The sequence below is a fragment of the Stenella coeruleoalba genome (assembly GCF_951394435.1).
Source record: "Stenella coeruleoalba genome assembly, chromosome: 11".
In the NCBI taxonomy this organism is placed as follows: Eukaryota; Metazoa; Chordata; class Mammalia; order Artiodactyla; family Delphinidae; genus Stenella; species Stenella coeruleoalba.
In genome coordinates this window covers 4389818-4408678 of record NC_137157.1, presented here as the reverse complement: position 1 = coordinate 4408678, position 18861 = coordinate 4389818, and the positions used below count along the sequence as shown (strand labels likewise).

The 18861-nt window shown below is 56.6% G+C and overlaps 2 protein-coding genes across 5 annotated transcripts in view; one reads left to right on the top strand and one right to left on the bottom strand.

Moving 5' to 3' along the window:
* Positions 1-1680: 1680 nt before the first annotated feature.
* On the bottom strand, positions 1681-2604 carry LOC307194563 (actin-related protein 2/3 complex subunit 3-like). Its single transcript, XM_079937735.1, has one exon. It carries the CDS (start codon positions 2309-2311, stop codon positions 1775-1777), a length of 537 nt encoding a protein of 178 aa, XP_079793861.1. The 5' UTR covers positions 2312-2604; the 3' UTR covers positions 1681-1774.
* Positions 2605-3485: 881 nt separating this feature from the next.
* FBLN1 (fibulin 1) overlaps positions 3486-18861 on the top strand; it is a 79510-nt gene continuing 64134 nt past the window's right edge. For 3 of the 4 annotated variants that reach the window (XR_013830397.1, XM_079936173.1, XM_079936174.1), the window contains exons 1-2: positions 3486-3927; positions 18633-18735. Coding sequence is in view for 3 of the 4 variants with exons in the window: in XM_079936173.1 (XP_079792299.1) it covers positions 3849-3927; positions 18633-18735 (182 nt within the window). In the remaining variant the exon portion in view is untranslated. Of the gene's footprint in view, positions 3928-17709; positions 17885-18632; positions 18736-18861 lie in introns of those variants that run through there. The other variant, XM_079936175.1, reaches the window with a different exon arrangement.

Below are 18861 nucleotides of genomic sequence, written 5' to 3'. Positions count from 1 at the left end.
GTTATGAAAGAGAAATGCAGATATGAAAAATGTTCAACCTCTGTGATGATTAAAGACATATATTGAAACATCGAGACACCCGTCCTTTTGACTGTGGAAATAGCCCAGATTAAACAAAGATACGCGTGCTGGAGAGGAGATGGAGACACGCACGGCTCAGCTCCTGTCTCTCTCTGGGCATGTGAATTAGTCCATTCCTGGGTGTAGCATCTGCTCTTCTAGTGTATCCATGCGGGGAGCTGAGCCCAGAGCACACAGGTTTCACTGCAACATGAGTTATAACCCCCAACGTTGAAATGATCTAAATGTCCAATAATAGGAGAGTGGTTAATTCAACGTGTGTACAACTTTTATACTATTCACTCACTGGATGTATAATGTAGATTTCTAATAAGAGGAGGAATGTTTATGCTATAGTGTTCGGTGAAGAACAGAACCCTGGATACAGATGAGCCCGGGATTGGGAGTCAGATGGCCTGGATTCAGATCCCAGAGCTGCCAATCACTGGTCGTGAGAATTTGACCAATGACCTCACCTTTCTGAGCCTTGGTTTCCTCATCTGCAGAATAGGGGTACCAAAGCCTCCTGGGGCTGTTGTATTAATGAAATAACATAAGAGCATATAATCTACTACACACACTACACTTTCCCTGGTTCTCTAACCTCCTTCCACGGCACCCTGGTTCTCCCATGGCTTAAGAACATCAAATTAATATTAAAGTACTAGTGAGTCTCCAATCTGCCTCCAGCTCAGAGCTCCCCACTCACCCTTTATCCAACTGCCTTCAGGACTTTACCATAGCACATCTGTGGGCTTCAGGGACCCGCATCGTCCAGTCAAAATGGACCAGATAATCTTCCTGAGCTGCTCAGGGTCTCTGATGCCTCCACACTTTGCAGATGCTACTCCCTCTGCCCAGGAAATCCTTCTCCCTCTACTGCTCGTCTTTCAAGGGCCGGTCCCATGTCCCGTTTCTGGGAAGCCTCCTTAACCCGGGAGGCCATTAGCAAGTGAGCCCCTTTCATGAGCTTTTCTGGGCTCTTTGCAAACCTCAAACTTAGGAGGTAACCTGTGGGGAGATGAGTGTTGTGTCCTTATGTTGTTGTTGGGGTTTTTTTCTGGCTGTGTTGGGTCTTGGCCACTGCGCGCAGGCTTTCTCTGGTTGTGGAGCAGGGGCTGCTCTTTGCTGCGGTGCGCGGGCTTCTCATCGCGGTGGCTTCTCTTGTTGCGGCGCACAGGCTCTAGGCATGCAGGCTCCAGTAGTGGTGGCTCGCAGGCTCAGTAGTTGTGGCTCACAGGCTCTAGGCACACAGGCTCAGTAGTTGTGGCTCACGGGCTCTAGAGCGCAGTCTCAGTAGTTGTGGCTCGGGGGCTCAGTAGCTGTGGTGCACGGGCTTAGTTGCTCCGCGGCATGTGGGATCTTCCCGGACCAGGGCTCGAACCCGTGTCCCCTGCACTGGCAGGTGGATTCTTAACCACTGCGCTACCAGGGAAGCCCTGTCTTTCTGTTTTTGATTTTTTTTGTTGTTAGAAAATTTCTTTATTATTACTCATTAAGCACCAGCTTAATACTGCAGAAATTTCAAATCACCATCAACAACTCATTCTTCCCCACCCCACAGCCCAAATTCTTGATAAAGAGCTCTTCAAGTAAAGACACACTCTCTTCTCTCCTCTGTATAAAACTTGACGAAATAAAGGCAAAGAACTGTGTACATCTTGCTGTAAATGCTGCCCACAGCTGTGGAGACAGTGTCTGCCCAAGGCTCCCTTTACTGTCCAGGTCCTGAAAGACTCTTGTTCATGAATTGTCTCTTCACAAAGCGAGTCCACCACTTGCTGGGTTTATCATTCTGAGGGTTAAAAACTTTCTCCCAAAGTCTCAGTCCAGTCTCTTGCCTCAGCTGTTGCAAGCAGGTCCTCATCACCTCATCTTCCTGTTTGTTCGCAGGTTTGGCGTAAATTGCATTAAGTGGAAAACCAGGCTCTCCGGGAATGGGAAAATTAGTGATTCCCAGTGTATACATTTCTTTCTCGCCTTGGCTTTTAGAATTGCACTTTTGGAGTTTCCTTAGACACTCAGAAATGTAGAGAGTTATATATATCAAGGTCCTATCAGCTTCATTCTTAATTGCATAGTTTTTGAAGAAGACATTGGCCTTGAAGTAATAGATAGCTTCAGTCACAATATCTGTATCTTTTGTCTCTCTAGGGGCGGCTCCTTTGAACTGACTTCTGATAGGCAACAGTGCCATGTTTCCAATGAGTTTCGTGTCAGGGTCCATGAGGGGAGAGTGGTAAGCCGGCATCCTGGAGGCGCCCAGGTTTCAACCCCGGGGAGGAGGGTCGGGTTAGAGCGCGGCGCTTGCGCTCTGGCAGCCCGGGTGGGGTTGTTTTTGATTTTTAAATCTATCATTCATTCAGAAAAGGGCTCATGTAAGTGAGCAGCTTCATAAAATTTCACACACTGAACCCAACCTTGAAACCATTACACAGATTTTAAAAAACATCCTAACTGGCCCCGGAGAAAGCTGCCTCATGCCCCCTCCAGTCCCTCACCCATCACCAGGGTCACCACTCTCCTGACGTGTCTGAGAGCCTCCCTGTAGCTGCCTGGGTTGTAGAGCTCTCACTTTTCAGGGCTGTGTAGTGCTCCAGCCTGACTGCCCAGGGCTTTCCTTTCGCTGCTGGGGAGGTTGGGGCCTTCCTTGTTGGAAGCCGTTATGAACTACGCTGCAGTGAACACTCTGGTACAGCACTTTCTGTCTCTTGGTGCACACTGCCCAACACGTATATGCCTTTCCGCTGGGTGTAAACCCAGAGTGGGACTGCTGGGTCAGGGGCCCCCTACACTTGGCTAATGGTGTTCCTGTGGGTCTCATCCCGTTGCCCCTCATCTTCACCCGTACACGTTTTGTTTTTGTTTTTCTTCTTCTTTTAAATAAATCTATTTATGGTCCCAACGGACTAATTCATCCTCAGTAACCACCGACTGGTTGCAGCCATGAACTCCTACACAGGCCCAGCGCAAAGGCTGCTTCCTCTCCGGCAAAAAGAATCTCTTTCTCCCCGCGGTTGGGTGTCCCGGGTTCATCACCCTCCACGGATGCTGGGATGTTGGTTGAGTCTGTCCGCTGCCCGCCCCACTGGCGGTCCCCTGGGGGCAGAGCCAGGTCGCAGCCCGGGACACACCTGGAGTTAGCCACCGACCTGCAGAGCCCCGGGCGACCCGCGCGCAGGGATGGCGAAGGCGCGAAACCCGCAGACCGCGGGTTCGAGGCATTACTTGCGGGCCGGGTCCCACAGGGAGCCCCCCGAATGGTCACCACCCTCAGAAGGCGCCTCCGACCCTGGGGACCCCTCGCCGCCTGACTTCCTTTTTGGCGGAGTCGGGCGGAGCTAACCTTTGCTACCCAGCCCGCCCCTCCGGCCGATGGGTGGGGAGGGGATCGGGTTTCACTGGCGCAGGGGGGGTGAGGGGTGAGGGGGGAGTGCCTCCCGCCCGACTGCGCCCCCCTTCCCCGGCCCCCACCAGGGAGAAGTCTGGGGTCCCTGCTCCCAGCCCGGCCGTGGGCCTGCGCGCCCCTCGGGCCTGGGGTGCCAGCAGGGAGGGCCCAGGAGGTCCCGGGCGGGAAGCGGTCGAGGGGGGAGGGGAGCGGGCGCCCCGCGGCCCCGCCTCCGCCGCGCCCTCCTCCGGGGCGGGATAATTGAACCGCGCGGCCGGGGCCCTGCGTTGGCTGTGGAGGCTCTGCTGGAGCTTGGAGCCCGCGCTGCCCGCGTGCCGCGTCCGGAGCCGAGAGCCGCGCCCCGCGCCCCGCGCCTTTGTCCGCCCGCCGCCCGCCGCCCATGGAGCGCGCCGTCCCGTCGCGCCGGGTCCCGCTGCCGCTGCTGCTGCTCGGCGGCCTCTCGCTGCTGGCGGCCCAAGGTAGGGGCGCGGGGGCGCGCCGGGGGGGTAGGGAGCGCCCAGAGCCCACGGCCCCCACGTTAGTGACTCCCCGACACCGCGACCGCCCGGACCCGCGCCCCGTGCGACTTTTAGAGCTGCCGGCGCCCGGGAGCGTCGACCGGCGCTGCGCCCCTCCGCGGTCGTCAGGGTGTGTGTGCTGCGCTGCCGCTAGGCCCCGGCGACGCTTCCCGCCCCCACCCCGACCCGTCTCCTGGCTTCGGTCCTGATCACCTCGCTGACGTGGGGATTTGTTTTAAAGACGGATCCCTGCAGACACATCCTGCTGCCGGCCTTCTCGCATCCACCCTGCCCACCCTAGCGCCCACCCACCCCCTGGGGCCAGGGTGCGGGCTGGGGGAGAGGAAGGCTGGCTGGTGGTTGCCAAGGACCCCCCCCTACCTTGCACCACCCAGTGCCTGCTCCTTGCACCTGGAGCGCCCCTGGCGTACCTGTTCCCACTGCCCCCACCTCCACCCCTGCGCAGGTGCTGTGGTACCCAGCTTGCTGGGCAGTGGGGACAGTAATTTGCCCAAGAGGCAAAAGCAGTCATGGGGTAGGAGGTGGACGTGAAGAAAGCAGAGAGGAAGGGAGTGGGCTGAAGGTGTTCAGGGCCATGGCTGTGTGTGCAGAGACCCCTGCCTGCCCACCTGAGACACCGAGGACCCCAAGACACGGGGTTCTGCCAGGCTCCAGACTCAGCTGTGGCTGGGGACAGGCCACCTCCAAACCCAGCCACCTGGTGGCAGAGGGCTGCCAGGGGGTCTCCACCAGCAGACCCGTGGCCCAGAGCTCCCAGCCATGACCTCTGACCTCTCTGCTGACCCGTGGCTCATCAGTCATTAGCCAGGCCCGCCTTCCTGGGGCCAGGCCCGGATAAGAGCCCCGACCACCCTTGGCATCCCACATTCTTTATCTCTGGCTCAGTTGAGTTTCTTTTAAACTCTCTGGGGACCACCCTCCTCCTCCGTCAAAGGTCACTGGTCAAAGGTCACTGGTCTCAGCTAATACTTTGCCAGGATTCAGGGATTCCTGGAGAGGCTGCCGGGGGGCGGGGGGAAGAGCTGTGCAGAGGTTTCTTGGCTCTGCTGCTCCCTGCAGCAGACCTTCACGGAGCTCTGGCTGTTCCAGGCATCGGCTCCATCCTGGGCATGTCTGGGGGGGGACATCTCATGGGGTAGGGGGAGGTGCAGGGCTCAGCATTGGCAGCAAGAGCCATCCCAGGCCCTGGGGCTTGCGGGAGGCTTCCTGGAGGAGATGGCGTTTGGGCAGGAGCTGGTCAGGCAGGCAGGGAAAGAAGGGAATTCTGGTGACCCCTGGCTGGAGTGAAAGCCCAGAGGGGCCTTAGACTGGGGGCCACACAAGACTCCTGTTGGAAATGGAAGGGGCCCCGGAACCTCCTGTATTTTACACCCAAGGAAACTGAGGCGCAGAGAGAAAGCTTAGTTGAACTTTCCTGAGCCCGAGTCCCCAGATACTCCATCGCTGTTCTTTTCTGCCAGCTGTTTGAGAAGGGTCCCCTGCAGCCTGGCAGTGTCCAGCTTTGAAGGAGCACCGAGACTTGCTAGGCTGAAGCCTGACTGACGGTTTACAACCATCTTCTTCACAGAGAAGGTCCTAACTTGAAGTGTATAAAGGAAACCTGAATTGCACACTGATGAGAACGCTGTGGTCCTTTGTCTCTTTTGGGAGGTCCCCCTCTGGAGTTTCAACAAGTTTAGTGTGGTTTGGGGAGAGAGAGTTAGAAAATTGCCTGGTTCCTTTCTGTGCCTGCAAACTCAGAAGCTGTAAGGTTCCCTGAAGCCTTGTAAGGCCGAGGGTGACACTGTCCCCACCCTCCGTGGAGCTGCGGGGTCCAAGAGGAAACATGCAGTTTAAAAGTGATCGTGGAAAAGGCCTCGATGGTGAGCCCTTTAGCTAATCCGCTGAAACCCATTTGGTGACCTGGCCACGGAAACGCAGAAGGGGGCTGGACTTCCGTGCCAGGGGGCAGAGTTGGAACCACCGGTCTGTCCTGTATCCATCTGTCCAGTTGGGTTTTCCTGAGAGCCAGGGTGGGCGGGAGTAGAGAGAAGGACGGTGTTGGGAAAGACGGTTGTGTTTTCTCCAAGACTTCTTGGCCTCTGGCTCCAGCCGGGCAGCCTTCCTGACTGATTACAGAGAACATCGCTGGGAGGAGAACAAAGGGGAGAGAGGACTTGGCTTGGAAACACGTGGCGGCACCGCTGCCGCTCCTAGAAGTTTCCCAGTTGGGTGGCAGTGGTGATGGGGCTGCTGGAGCGTGAGACAGTGTGCGCTGAGGGTGCAGTGCCAGGGCCTCTCCTACGGAGGCACAGCTCTGGGTCACGACCCCTCCTGGCACTGCCCAAGGCCACTCCCAACTTGGGCTCATTTGCCGCCTCTGATGGTGGCGGGGGAGCATGACTCACTGTTGGGACCCAGCAGGCTGCCAGGAGCGTTTGTGGGACTGCAAACATCTTTGCCTGTCATCCCTCAGAAAAGAACCACGGGCTTATCTGGTGGTTTTCTCATTTGTAAAATGGGGATAACAGAGACCAACTTTTAAGTTTGGCTGGAGGATTGAGGGAGAGAACAAAGGACGACGCCTGTCATGGTAGCTGTATTATTATTATCTGTTATTTGTGATGTCCCCTTCCTAGAGTAGGATAGGACAGTATCCTTTTCCCCAAGATTGCACTACTAAAACTGCATTTCCCCAGCCAGGAGCTGGGAAGGAGGCCCAACAGGGCCGCAGAACCTGCGGCAGCTGTCGAATGCAAAAGCCGTGTTGGTAAAGGTCATGCAAAGTGGCCTCAGCTGGCCTCCTTAGGCGTTCAATCATCTGTACGCAAAATATCTGCTGAGGGCCAGCTCCGTGCCAGACACTGTTCTAGGTCTTGGGGACATGGCAAGGAGGAAGAGAGACCTGGCCCTTCTGCCCATGGGGCACATCTCCCGAGAGATCCAGAAAAGCGAACAATTACAAACCAACTCCAACTGGGAGTGAGTCAGGGAAGACTTCCCGGAGGAAGCAGCATGCAAACCGGGATGTAAAGGAACAGAAGGAGGGCTGGGAGGAGGGTGGGGAGGGTGTCCCAGGCAGAGAGAACAGCATGGACAAAGGTCCGGAAGGTGAGAGAGAACGTGGGACTTCTAGGAGTTCTGCCCCCTCCTCATGCTTGGGGAAGACCGCCGTGCCTCGCACCTTTTCCAGCAGCCCCTTCCCCAGCAGCCCCTTCCCCAACGGCCTGCACACACCTCCCCCCGCCCTTTCCTCTGAAGGTGGAACTCCGAGCAGTGGGCACAGTGGGTGGAGCAGGATTGCAGGAAAACTGTTCTAATAGGGAGTATTTTGCCGGTATGTTTTACATAATAAGAGGTTTTTCTTTTGCAAAACATCAAATTATAACAATTTCATTAATAATGCTTTTGCAGGCTTCATGTGGTTCCAGTTTCCCTGTAATGGTCTCAAATGTGGCCAGATAACGAAACGGGCGGCGCACCCATTATGTCAACTTTCCTGGGGTCAGAGACCCTTCAGCCTGGAGGGGAGCTCAGTGTTGAGAGGGTGTGGCGCTGAGGCCAAGTCATCTGTCCCAAGTCATCCAGCTCAAGGCAGGCATGGCTGGACCAGAGGCTGTGCTTTGCGGCCAGCACTCTTTCCACTGGTCACTGCTTTTAAGCCCCAGGCTGGTCATAACGAGAGGCTGGGACAGGAGGGTCCTACACCGACCCACCCATTGCTGGGGGTCAGCACTTGACCAGGGTTAGGAGACTGGTCCCAGCCCGGAAAGTGATTGGAGAGAGCTTGACGGACTCCCACACGCTCTCTGCTCTGTTTCCTTAAAAACAGAATGAAAACTCTCTGCCCTAGGAAATTATGATAGTTGGAAGTCTTTTACACTTAGTCACTAACTTAGTCCTTCTCCACAGCCCCATGAAGTAGGTACTACTGTTATTTCCACTTTACAGGCATGTAAACTAAGACCCAGAGCATATACTCTAGCGGACGACAGGCTCCAAAAAGAAGAATAGGTTCAAGAAAAATACTGGCTCAGCCCATTAGCGTAAAAACACTGTGATCTTGGGCGTTTAAAATCCAGTCCTGGGGCTTCCCTGGTGGCGCAGTGGTTGAGAGTCCGCCTGCTGATGCAGGGGACACGGGTTTATGCCCCAGTCCGGGAGGATCCCACATGCCGCGGAGCGGCTGGGCCCGTGAGCCATGGCCGCTGAGCCTGTGCGTCCAGAGCCTGTGCTCCACAACGGGAGAGGCCACAGCAGTGAGAGGCCCGCGTACCGCAAAAAAAAAAAAAAAAAAAAATCCAGTCCTGGCAACCAGCCCTTGCTCAGGACGATGTGGTAGTAAATAGAGGACTCGGGACCCCGTGCTCCTAACCACTCGGCTGGACGGGCACTTCACTGCCAGAAACGAGTGCTGTGTGTACGAGGGGCTCCTTTGAAAGGACAGGCATTTTCCATGGGGGATAATGGACGGGGGCGGGGGAGACCACAGAAGTGGGAGCCACAGTCTGGGCCCTTGAGGGGCTCGCAGCTGGCTTGACAGGAGGTGGCCCCCCAGACGACAGCACCCGTCTTGGTTCAGATCTGTGGATGAGCCTGTCCTGTGCTGGCTGGGCCATCCAGCCCAGGGTCTGGCTTGGTCGCACCTCTCCCTCAGGTGTGGCCTGAGTCAGGGCCTCCTCCCTGCCGTCTGGGGTGGCGCCTAGGCGCCCCCCAAAGAACCAGAGCCTGTAGTGCTCACCCCGCTGCAGGGCTTGGCTGGCTGTGGCCTCGGGATGCTGGGAGCGGTCCAGAACCGTCCTCAGGATAGAGAGTCGCCCCTTTGCTGACACTTCTGTAAAGGAGAGTACTCTTGGCTGGTCTTGGGTCCTGGACACAGCAGTGCAGGCCCGGCCTCTGAAGAGAGCAGCCCTGGAAGTTGTTTAAGTCCCGTTTCTGCTTAAGCCATGGGGACACCGCCGCCGGCCTTGCCAAGGAAACTTGTCAGAGCGCTGGGCCGACACGGCCGAGGCCAGGAGTCTGGAAACCAGGTTCCCGCCCAGCTCTGTCCCCGGCTTCCTGGGGGATCCAGTGGGCAAGGGCGCCCGGTTATTCCTTCCCGAGGTCAGAGGCCCAGAGCCTCTTTTCCCCCAGTGAAGGGTTCGAGGTGTCTGAGGGTTTCCCTTCCTCCACGGCTCTGGGGCGCCCAGAACTCCTTGGCTTGAGGCTGCTTCCCTCCAGTCTCTGCCTCCATCTTCACGTGGCTTCCTCCTGCGTCCCCTCTGTGCATCTCTAAGGACACTTTCATGGGACTCCGGGCTCACCTGGATAATCCAGGATGATCTCATCTTGAGAGACTTCATTCCATCTACAAAGATTCTTATTCCAAATAAGGCCACATGCACAGGTTCCAGGGGTCAGGACATGGACATATCTTTCTGAGGGCCCCCGTTGAACCCACTACACACACTAAGAGTAAACACAGAAACAGATGCACTAACAAAAAGTATCGGGGGCACCCGTGCCATAGTGACTGTAACACACTGTGACAGTGGGACACGGGTGGCTCTCAAGTGGGTGTCGGGGGAGGGAGGGAGCGAGTGAGGGCAAGTGATACCTGAGCTCAGATGTGAGTGGCGAGAAGCCGACTCTGAAAAGACCTGGGGAAGAGCGTCTGGGCGAAGGGGACAGCCGGCACGAAGGCCCCCAGGTGGGACCAGGTGTACCAGAGGGACCGGAGAGCTGGTGTGAAGGGAGGGGAAGGGGGGGTGCCCGAGAGGGTGGCCAAGGCGGGAGGGGCAAGGCAGTCGTGCAGGGCCTTAGAAATCAGGGTGTGGACTGGATTTTATCCTAGATGCTTGGGGAAGGCGCTGGAGGGTCAGCAGGGGGGTGACATTCCTTGACTCACACTTCTAGAAGTCCCTCTGTGCTGCCTGGTGAATGCGTTATAGGGAGACCAGAATGGAGGTGGAATAAGCTGGGGGGAGGCTCCTGCAGGGCCCAGGGCCAAAGATGCCCTGGGCGGGGGGGGGGCGGGGGGGGCGGGATCTGCGGGCCAGAGGGAAGTGGACAGATCTAGGGCGTTTGGGAGGTAGAGTGGACAGGACTCGCTGAGGGCTTGGATGTGGAGGGGGAGGGAGATGGAATAATTCAAGCTGGCCCAGTTATTTTGGCTCCAGCCTCTGGATGCATGGTGACTGCTAATGGCTGAGGCGGAGAAGCTGGACAGGGGAGGGGATCAGAGTCCTGTGTGGAAACCTTAAGTTTCCTGTTAGACGTCCGGGTGGAGCCTGGGCTCATGGGCGAGACCAGGCTGCAGACAGAAGTGTGGGAGTCTCGGCCGATAGGGGAGGCTGGATGAGGCCACCCAGGGAGGTGGGCGCAGTGGGGGGAGAGGACAAGGGGCCACGGCACTGAGCCCTCCCAGGCAGTTTGAGGAAGAAGAGCGGCTAAGTGGCATCCCCTCAGGGGGGTCCCCAGAGCCGTGGGTGGTAGCTGGGACACGGCCAGGACGGGTTTTTAGATGCTAGCTATCAGTGTTTTTATGCTAATGGGCTGAGCTAGTATTTTTCTTTCTTTCTTTTTTTTTTTTTTTTTTTGAGCCAGTATTTTTCTTGAGCCTATTTTTCCTTTTGGATTGTGCTGCCTGCTGGAGTGAGATGTGCTGGAAGTTTTGTTACCTACGTGCGCCGCTCGTGTTGACGTAAGACGGCTCCCTGAAACCCATTGCGCCACGCGTGTCGTTATCCCCATTTTCCATCGTTGGTGTGAGACCCACCCCACCCAGGCACAGAGAGGCCAGGCAGCGCGCCTGTGGACACACAGCTGCTAAGTGGCAGCCCCAGGATTCGAACACAGGCAGCTTGGCTCTCACATCGTATTCTTAAGCAGGACACTGAGCTAACCGCCTCACTTTTCTAACTGAAAAGTCTCCAGTTTTTTAAGTCCAGCTTCAGGGGGAAGCCACTGTCTCCTTCGGGCCGGGCCGCCTCTGTGTTTGTCCCATGGCCTCGGGCAAATTGCTTCCTCTCTTCCCGTCCCCTGTGCCATAGAGTTGCTAGGATCACATGAGATCATTCGTCCATTCATTCCTTCACGGACATTTACTGTGTGCTGGCTCTGGACCGGCTGTGGGGCAGGGTGCAGAATGAGAGTCCTGTCCAGCCCTCGTGGCACAAGTACACCCTTGGTTAATTACTGGTACTCATTGCTGGGAAGTTCAGGGAGCAAAGAAACCACAAAAGAAAGGAAACATGTCTGCCCCATGTTCACGTGTGTGCACATGTGTGTGTTGGGGGGTGCAGTTAGGGAGGACTTCCTGGAGGAAAGGACCTTTGTACTGCTGTGGGTGTGAACGAGCTAGCTGGAGGAGAGGAGGGACCCGGGACCACCCAGCCTGGCAGAGCTTCAGTTTCCAAAAGCCGGGTGCAGAGGACACTTGACAGGTGTGCATACATGGTCTGAGATGTGAGAGGAGAACCAGGGGAGTTGGGTCCTGCAGTGGGGGATGCTGTAGAGATGCGGGCAGGGGGAGGACGGCCCACACGTCCACTGGGCTTGATCCAGGAGGTCACTGTGAGCTGCCTGGAGGGAGCAGTGTAGAAGCTGCTTCTTCTCGCCTTCCCAGAGATGTGCCTTCTGGTCCTTGTCTCCTGCTGCCTCCTTTTAGCTGGTGCTCTATCCGAGACCCCGTCTCTCTGTGCCGGGTGCTGGTGTCGGGGGGTGTGAGGGCGCCAGCCGTTCTTGTGCTGAGGACAGGGCCTGGAGCCATAAGAGCAGATCAGCACGCCATCAGCACGCCCTGCTTCGTCCTGGGGAGGTCTCGGGGCCTTGAGGAGGGGAGATGGGTCTGTCCTCATCCCAGTCGTACAGAATGGTGCAAAAGCACTGGGACACACCAGGTGACAGTTGCTTGTCGTCTCCCTGAGAACGGGGTCGTGACTCTGGATCCCTCACCCCAAGCTCAGAGCCTGGCACATGGAAGGGTCCTAAGAGGGGCATCTGCTGGCTCCCCAGGCTCGTGAGGTGGGGGGCCCCGCAGGGGCTGGGAGTCTTGCGTGGTTCTGTTGGGTTGGAATTTCCTGTTGGCGTCTCCTTGCATCTCAGGCTTCCCAGCCATGCGGGTCCTGGACCCCACGGGGACCCCCCCAACTTTTTGCTGCCGCTTTAGGCAGTGCCGTGGAGCGGATGGGGCGTGAGCCTTGCGTCAACTCTTTATTTTTCCAAATGAGGGTATTAAAATAAAACCAAACAGAGAGGTAACCAACCACCATCTCATATCTCAGCAGTTCATGTACATGGAGGGCATTTTAATGCCCCAGGTTTTGGAAGGACAAGGAATTTTGTCTCTGTGGATCGCATCTAGTCAGATTAACAGGGACCAGAGATGAAAACTGTGCCCTGCTGAAGTTTCTTCTCAGAGAGGGAAAGGATCTGAGGGAGAAGATTCCAGACTCGCCCGAAGCCCCACTTCTCTCTTAAGAGCAACTACGGGCTCTTAAGGACGGGCGTTGAGTGAACAGTAAGCGCGTGGTGGGTGTGGGTAGGTGACAGCGCTCCCCGGGGTTGGGGACAGAAGAAACAGTGATGGCCTTGTCGCTCCAGGTTGCTTTCGTGACATGATTTAGGGGGGCCGCTCAGACATGGCGGGGTCTGTGCCTGAGGTTTCCTCAATTTTACGCCCTTTGGGAGGTGCTGCCAGGGGATCTGCTGGTGAGCCTGGTTGGTCTGATGCTGTCAGCTGCTGTGAAACCCTTGGTACCAGTGAGGTGTGGCATCAGGTGGGGTGGCACCTTGGTCGTCTTCTTGCCCCCCGTGCCCAGCCCAGCCATGTGCCCTGTGTCAGAGATTGGGGCCACAGCCTGGAACCCCCATCCCTCTTTCCCCTTCCACTGATGTCACAGAGTTCCTGCTGTGAGTGGTTGGGGGAAGTGATGCTGGAAGAGGGGCCTCCCCATCACCTCCAGAAAGCCTGCCCTCCCATCTCCCCTGGGCTCGGGCAGTGAGCGGCCTCCTCTGCTCCGTGGCCCCATCTGCCAAAGGACTTGTCACACTCCCAGGTGACAATCACTTGACCCAGCCGCTCCCCCCACTAGTCTGGGAGTGGCGGACCGGCACTGAGAAGGTGCTGCATTGGGGTGTGACAGGATGCACAGGCTGAGGGTGGGCGTCGACGGACATGTCCACAAGTGGGGACAGGAGAGAGGTGCCTCTTTGGGCTTCAGGTCACCCCCGGTTTGGTGATGGGGCAGAACTGAGAGGCAACCTGACCCCCCAGGTACAATGAACAAGCCACGGTGTCCGCAGTGATGCAGGAGGTCAAAGCCAGGGCAAGTCTGAACTTTAGGTCTTTCTGCCTCTCCTCCACCTGTCCCACCCTCTGCTGGCCACTGCCCCAGATGCATGGGGGAGAGACGATCCCTGGGGATTTTTATTTTGTTTTTAAACTTTTAAATCATCTTTATTTTGGTTGCAAAGTTACAATTTACTTTTTAAAAAAATATATTTATTTATTTATTGGCTGCGTTGGGTCTTCGTTGCTGTGCGCGGGCTTTCTCTAGTTGCGGTGAGCGGGGGCTACTCTTCGTTGCGTCGCGCGGGCTTCTCATTGTCGTGGCTTCTCTTGTGTGGAGAACGGGCTGTAGGCGCGCAAGCTTCAGTAATTGTGGCACGCAGGCTCAGTAGTTGTGGCTCGTGGGCTCTAGAGCTCAGGCTCAGTAGTTGTGGTGCACGGGCTTAGTTGTTCCGCGGCACGTGGGATCTTCCTGGGCCAGGGCTCGAACCCGTGTCCCCTGCACTGGCAGGCGGCTTCTTAACCACTGCACCACCAGGAAAGTCCCACAATTTACTTTTTAATTAATATTTTCACCCTTCCCGTTTGAGATCTCGTAGCTTGCCTTGGAAAACATTGCATTCTCTACCAAACTGCTATACAAAGATGTTGTAAAATACAGTTTCCCAAATTAGTCCTCTTTGCCGGTATTCAGATTAGTGCATAAAGACAACATCGATTGAAAATGGCAAGTGACTTAATCGGCAGAACGTACAATTCCTTTCCTAATGAAGGGTGCTACAAAATGGTACACGAAAGCTCGGTTTTTCAAATGCATTTTAAAAACACGCATAACAGTGTGAGCTATTATATATAGAATGGATACACATCAAGGTCCTACTGTATAGCACAGAGAACTATATTCAATATCCTATGATAAGCCGTAATGGAAAAGAATATATTGAAACAGTGTATATATATGTATAACTGAATCACTTTGCTGTACAGCAGAAATTAACACAACATCGTAAATCAACTCTACTTCAATTAAAAAATTTAAAAATACGCATAACATACAGTTGACCATTTCAGCTCTTTTTTAAGTGTTCAGCTCAGTGGCATTAAGCACATTCACATTGCTGTGCAACCGTCACCACCATCCGTCTCCAGAACTTTTCATCTCCCCCAATGGAAACTCCGTCCGCATTAAACACTAACTCCCCCTCCCCCTCCCCCAGCCCCTGGCACCCACCATTCTACTTTCTGTCTCCATGGATTTGACTGTTCTCAGGACCTCATATAAGTGGCATCGTACAGTCCTTTTGTTTGCCCTTTTGTGACTGGTTTCACTTAGTATAATGTCATCAACAATAAAAAAATTAAAAGAAGGATTCCTTTCAATGTTGGGCATTCAGCTTCCAAAAACAACAATCATGGGGAAGTTAGTTCCCCAAAGTAATTTTAACCCGAGGCTGCATATATAACCGTTGTTCTACAGGACATAAGGAAAGATAAATAATGGCCCGAAGAACCAGACCGTCATACTCAACGTGGTTTCAATAGACTAGCCAAGTTGGGATCGTTAGAATCTGAAGACAAGGTTGACAGATGAAGATGCTCAACCCAGAGCTGTTTGTTCCCATAGTGAAATATCGGAAGTAACGTAGATGCCCAGACTGGGGGGAGTGGGTTGGAGACGATGCTACTTCTGTACAACAGTGTGACGCCTTGTGCCTGGCACAGTGGCATAAAAAAGGAATTTAAGAGGGTGAGAGGTGGTGAGTGGACGGGCTGTCTCTGCGGGGATCCTCATGTGTCCGGCTGTTACGAGGAGGACGGCGTTGTCCTGTCTGCTCTGACCTCTGCTGTGTCACCATCCAGCCTGGCCGTGGGTGCCCCGTGGCCCCTCGGATTGGGAGTGCAGGAACCTCCCCCTGGCTGGAGAGGGGGCGCATCCTGCCCAAGGAGGGTGTGCTGACCCCGGCCACCGGGAGTCCCAGCTTTATGGCTGCTTGGGGCATTCCGGGGATGTTCCACGTTTCTGGATTGAGCGAAAGATGTCACATTTCATTGTCCTTCTGAGAATAAGGTTCAGAGTGCTCCAGGCTCCCCAGTGGGAATCATTTCCAAACGTTTCTACAGCTTGGGCACAAAGTTCTCGCGCCACTGGGGCAGCTCCAGGAGCCTGAGCTTCACCTGTGCTTGCCTTTCTCAGAGTTGAGGGAGGCCGAGGGGCCGCCACTCATCTCTGGGCCATTCTGCACCCCGAGACGGGGCCTTGGTTCCCGCATTCTTCACGGACAACGGCAAGCAAATTCCCTTTGTTCCTTCCACGTGTAATCCAGCCACTGTTTACTGGGGCTCCCTGTGTGCTCGGAACTTTGTAAGCTTTATCCATCTCCGCAGCCACCTTCAGAAGGTACTGTGAGCCCCGTTTTGCCGTCCAGGAGGCTGTGGCTTAGAGAGGTGAAGTGTCCTGCCTAGGGTCACACAGCAAGAAGGCGCTGGAACTGGGATTGGAGCCCACGCCTGTTCGGCTCCGAAGCTGGCATTCCTACTCACCCCTGTAGCTGCTGAGGGCTGGCTGTGGGCTGAGGGCTGAGCGGGAGAGGGAGGCCTAGCTCTGCATGGGTGGGAGGGAGGGAGGGAGGGAGGGCGAGGCAGACAGATGTTGTCAATTGTGAGTTTGCTCCAGGCCGGGCTGGTGGGCAGGCGGGCTGCAGGGGCGGGGGAGAGACTGGATGGGGGTTGGGCCGGGGCCAGAGGGGCTGAGAGAGCCACGAGGGGTGAGACTGTGGGCGGGAGAGCTAGGCGGGCCCGGCTGGGATTGGGGTGACGGGGTACAGCACAGGGGACACGTGGCTGGGTCACAGTCATCTTGGGGGAGAACCACAGGCCATGTTTTATCTGTGACGGGTCAGGTCCTGCGTTTCGTGAATGCTTCCCTTCGAATCAACTGGAGCAAGAATGAAGGAAGGAACGAATGAATGAGCGGGGCCCCTGGAGGTCACCCCGGTAACCGAGAGGCTCTCCCTCACGAGGGACCTCGCTGTTTGGGGCTGGGAAGCCAGTGATGCCAATTATATCTGACCCCCAGCCCACAGTGCCCCCCACGTTCACCAGATGGCATCGTCGGGAAGTGTGGAGGGGGACAGCTGAGGTCGGGATGGGCCGAGCGGCCGGTTGGCAGTGGACCGGCAGACTTTGCTCTGGGGTGGACTGTCACCCTTATTGCCAGCCTGGGGGAACCCGAGAGAGCAAGGATACAGCAGCGCATCTTCCGCTCCAAGCTCCCCCGGCTGCGGGTGGGGCTGAGGTTGTCATCGTTGGGGGACCTGGCAAGGCCCTTCCTCCTCCTGGTTCAAGAAATGCCCGGGGCTTCCCTGGTGGCTCAGTGGTTGAGAATCTGCCTGCCAATGCAGGGGACACAGTTCGAGCCCTGGTCTGGGAGGATCCCACATGCCGCGGAGCAACTAGGCCCGTGAGCCACAACTACTGAGCCTGCGCGTCTGGAGCCTGTGCTCTGCAACAAGAGAGGCTGCGATAGTGAGAGCCCCGCGCACCACGATGAAGAGTGGCCCCCACTTGCCACGACTAGAGAAAGCCCTTGCACGGAAACGAAGACCCAACACAGCCACAAATAAATAAATACATTTAAATCATATGGGCTTCTAAGAAGACCTCTGCTTATAAAAAAAAAAAAAGAAGGAAAAAACAGAAACGCCTGGCCCAGCCTCGGACCACGCCCATTGGGGGTCTCCCTGGAGGTGAGCTAAGAGCTCAAGGGCACCGTGTTCCAGGTGCCGTTTGTCGGCAGAGGTGCTCGAGGTGGCCGCGGGCAAGCCGTCCCAGCCGGTGTTTCTGGACACATTGGCCTCGTGCTGAGCCCTGGAGTGACCCTCTCTTTTGGGGCCACCCCGAGGGCCGGGCCTTGGAAGAATAATGAGCTCAAACAGAACACCCAAGGCCCTTGGTGCCAGGAAACGCTGCCAAGTCCGACGGAATTTACCCCGTGGGGCGCGGGAAGCTCAGCCGTGAGGAACCGTGGCGTTTTTTTTTTTGCGGTACGCGGGCCTCTCACTGTTTTGGCCTCTCCCGTCGCGGAGCACAGGCTCCGGACGCGCAGGCTCGGCGGCCACGGCTCACGGGCCCAGCCGCTCCGCGGCATGTGGGATCCTCCCGGACCGGGGCACGAACCCGTGTCCCCTGCATCGGCAGGCGGACTCTCAACCACTGCGCCACCAGGGAAGCCCCCCGTGGCGTTTCTTAGAGCCCAATTTTGAAATGTCCTGCTGAGAGGTGACCTTCCGCCTGGGAGCAGAGGCTGTTGCCACTAACAACAGCCCCCTCCCGGCTGCGGGTGGAACTGACGCTGGGGGGCGCCTCGGTACCCGGTTGCTCCTCCCTTGGGGAACGGTGGGGTCCCCTCCTTCCTGTGAGCCGAGGGGCCCAGCGGGGCAGCAGCCTGGGTGGGGCTGAGTGCCGGGCTGGGCGCTGGAGGGCGTGGGTGCCCCAGCGGCTGGACCCACCTGAGCCTTCCATCTTTCCTTTTTGTGAGCAAAGAGGCAACCTTGTGACAAAGCAAGGGCAGAGACCATCACCGGCCTCAGTTTCCCGACCCGCACAGTGAGGACTGATGCTCTCCTAGAAAGTGGCTCCGACGATGAAGTGAGAACACAGACTGGGTCCCGGAAACTCTGGCTCTCTGGTCTCCGCAGAGCCGGCTGGTTGCATTCGAGGCCCCGCATCACGGTTCCCTCCTCTGTCCTCTGTTCATGCTGTACCTCTTCCTTGGTGTTCGCTCCCCACTCTCGAGAGATGCCTTCCTTGGTTGTCCCAGTTTGGGGGACACCTGTAGGCCTCCCCAGTTCTGCACTGTTCATTTTTAGTGATAGAAACCATCTGTGACCCCATAGGAGCGGGGTCGGCAGCATCCTGGATACCCACCCGCTGGGCTGGACGGCAGCTCGGCCGTGCCTTGGTCAGTAACACCAGTCTTTCTTTCTTCTGGACTGCAAAGGCAGGGACCCCGTCTGGGCAGGTCCCCATCCCCGTTTCCGGCATCTGGCTGGAGCAGGGATCCCGGTGCTGAGCTGCAGCCCCGTCAGAATTGGATTTGGAAGGTAGTAGTTAAGGTTTCAGGCCTTTCTAGGAGGAGAGGAGTGTGTGCTCCCAGCCTGCGACTCAGCGTTTTCAGTACACGTTTGTCGAGTGACTGAAGGACCGGATGTGCCGCGGCCCTTTCGGCCCCGTCCTGATGCTGTAGAGGAGACCTAAGGAAGGGGTGTCCAGATGGTGTGGCCGGGAGGGGGCGCTCTCAGCCACCTGAGGGGGCCACCCGTCTAAGGGGACCTTGGGCAGGGTCCGAGGTGAGTCACCTGTCGCCAGTCACCCCGTTCTCTTCCCTGCACGGCAGGCGCAGACGTCCCCATGGAGGCTTGCTGTGCAGACGGACATCGAATGGCCACTCAGCACAGGGACTGCTCACTGCCGTACGTCTCGGAATCTAAGGAATGCAGGTATGTTTGCCAGTGCCGCTGTGCTACCAGAATAGTGTTCTTCTAGACAACAGCAGGGGAGGAAGGGGCAGTGGGTGCCAGGCCCCCGGGAGAGGCTGGGCCCCCAGGGCCAGGCTGCGGGAGGTG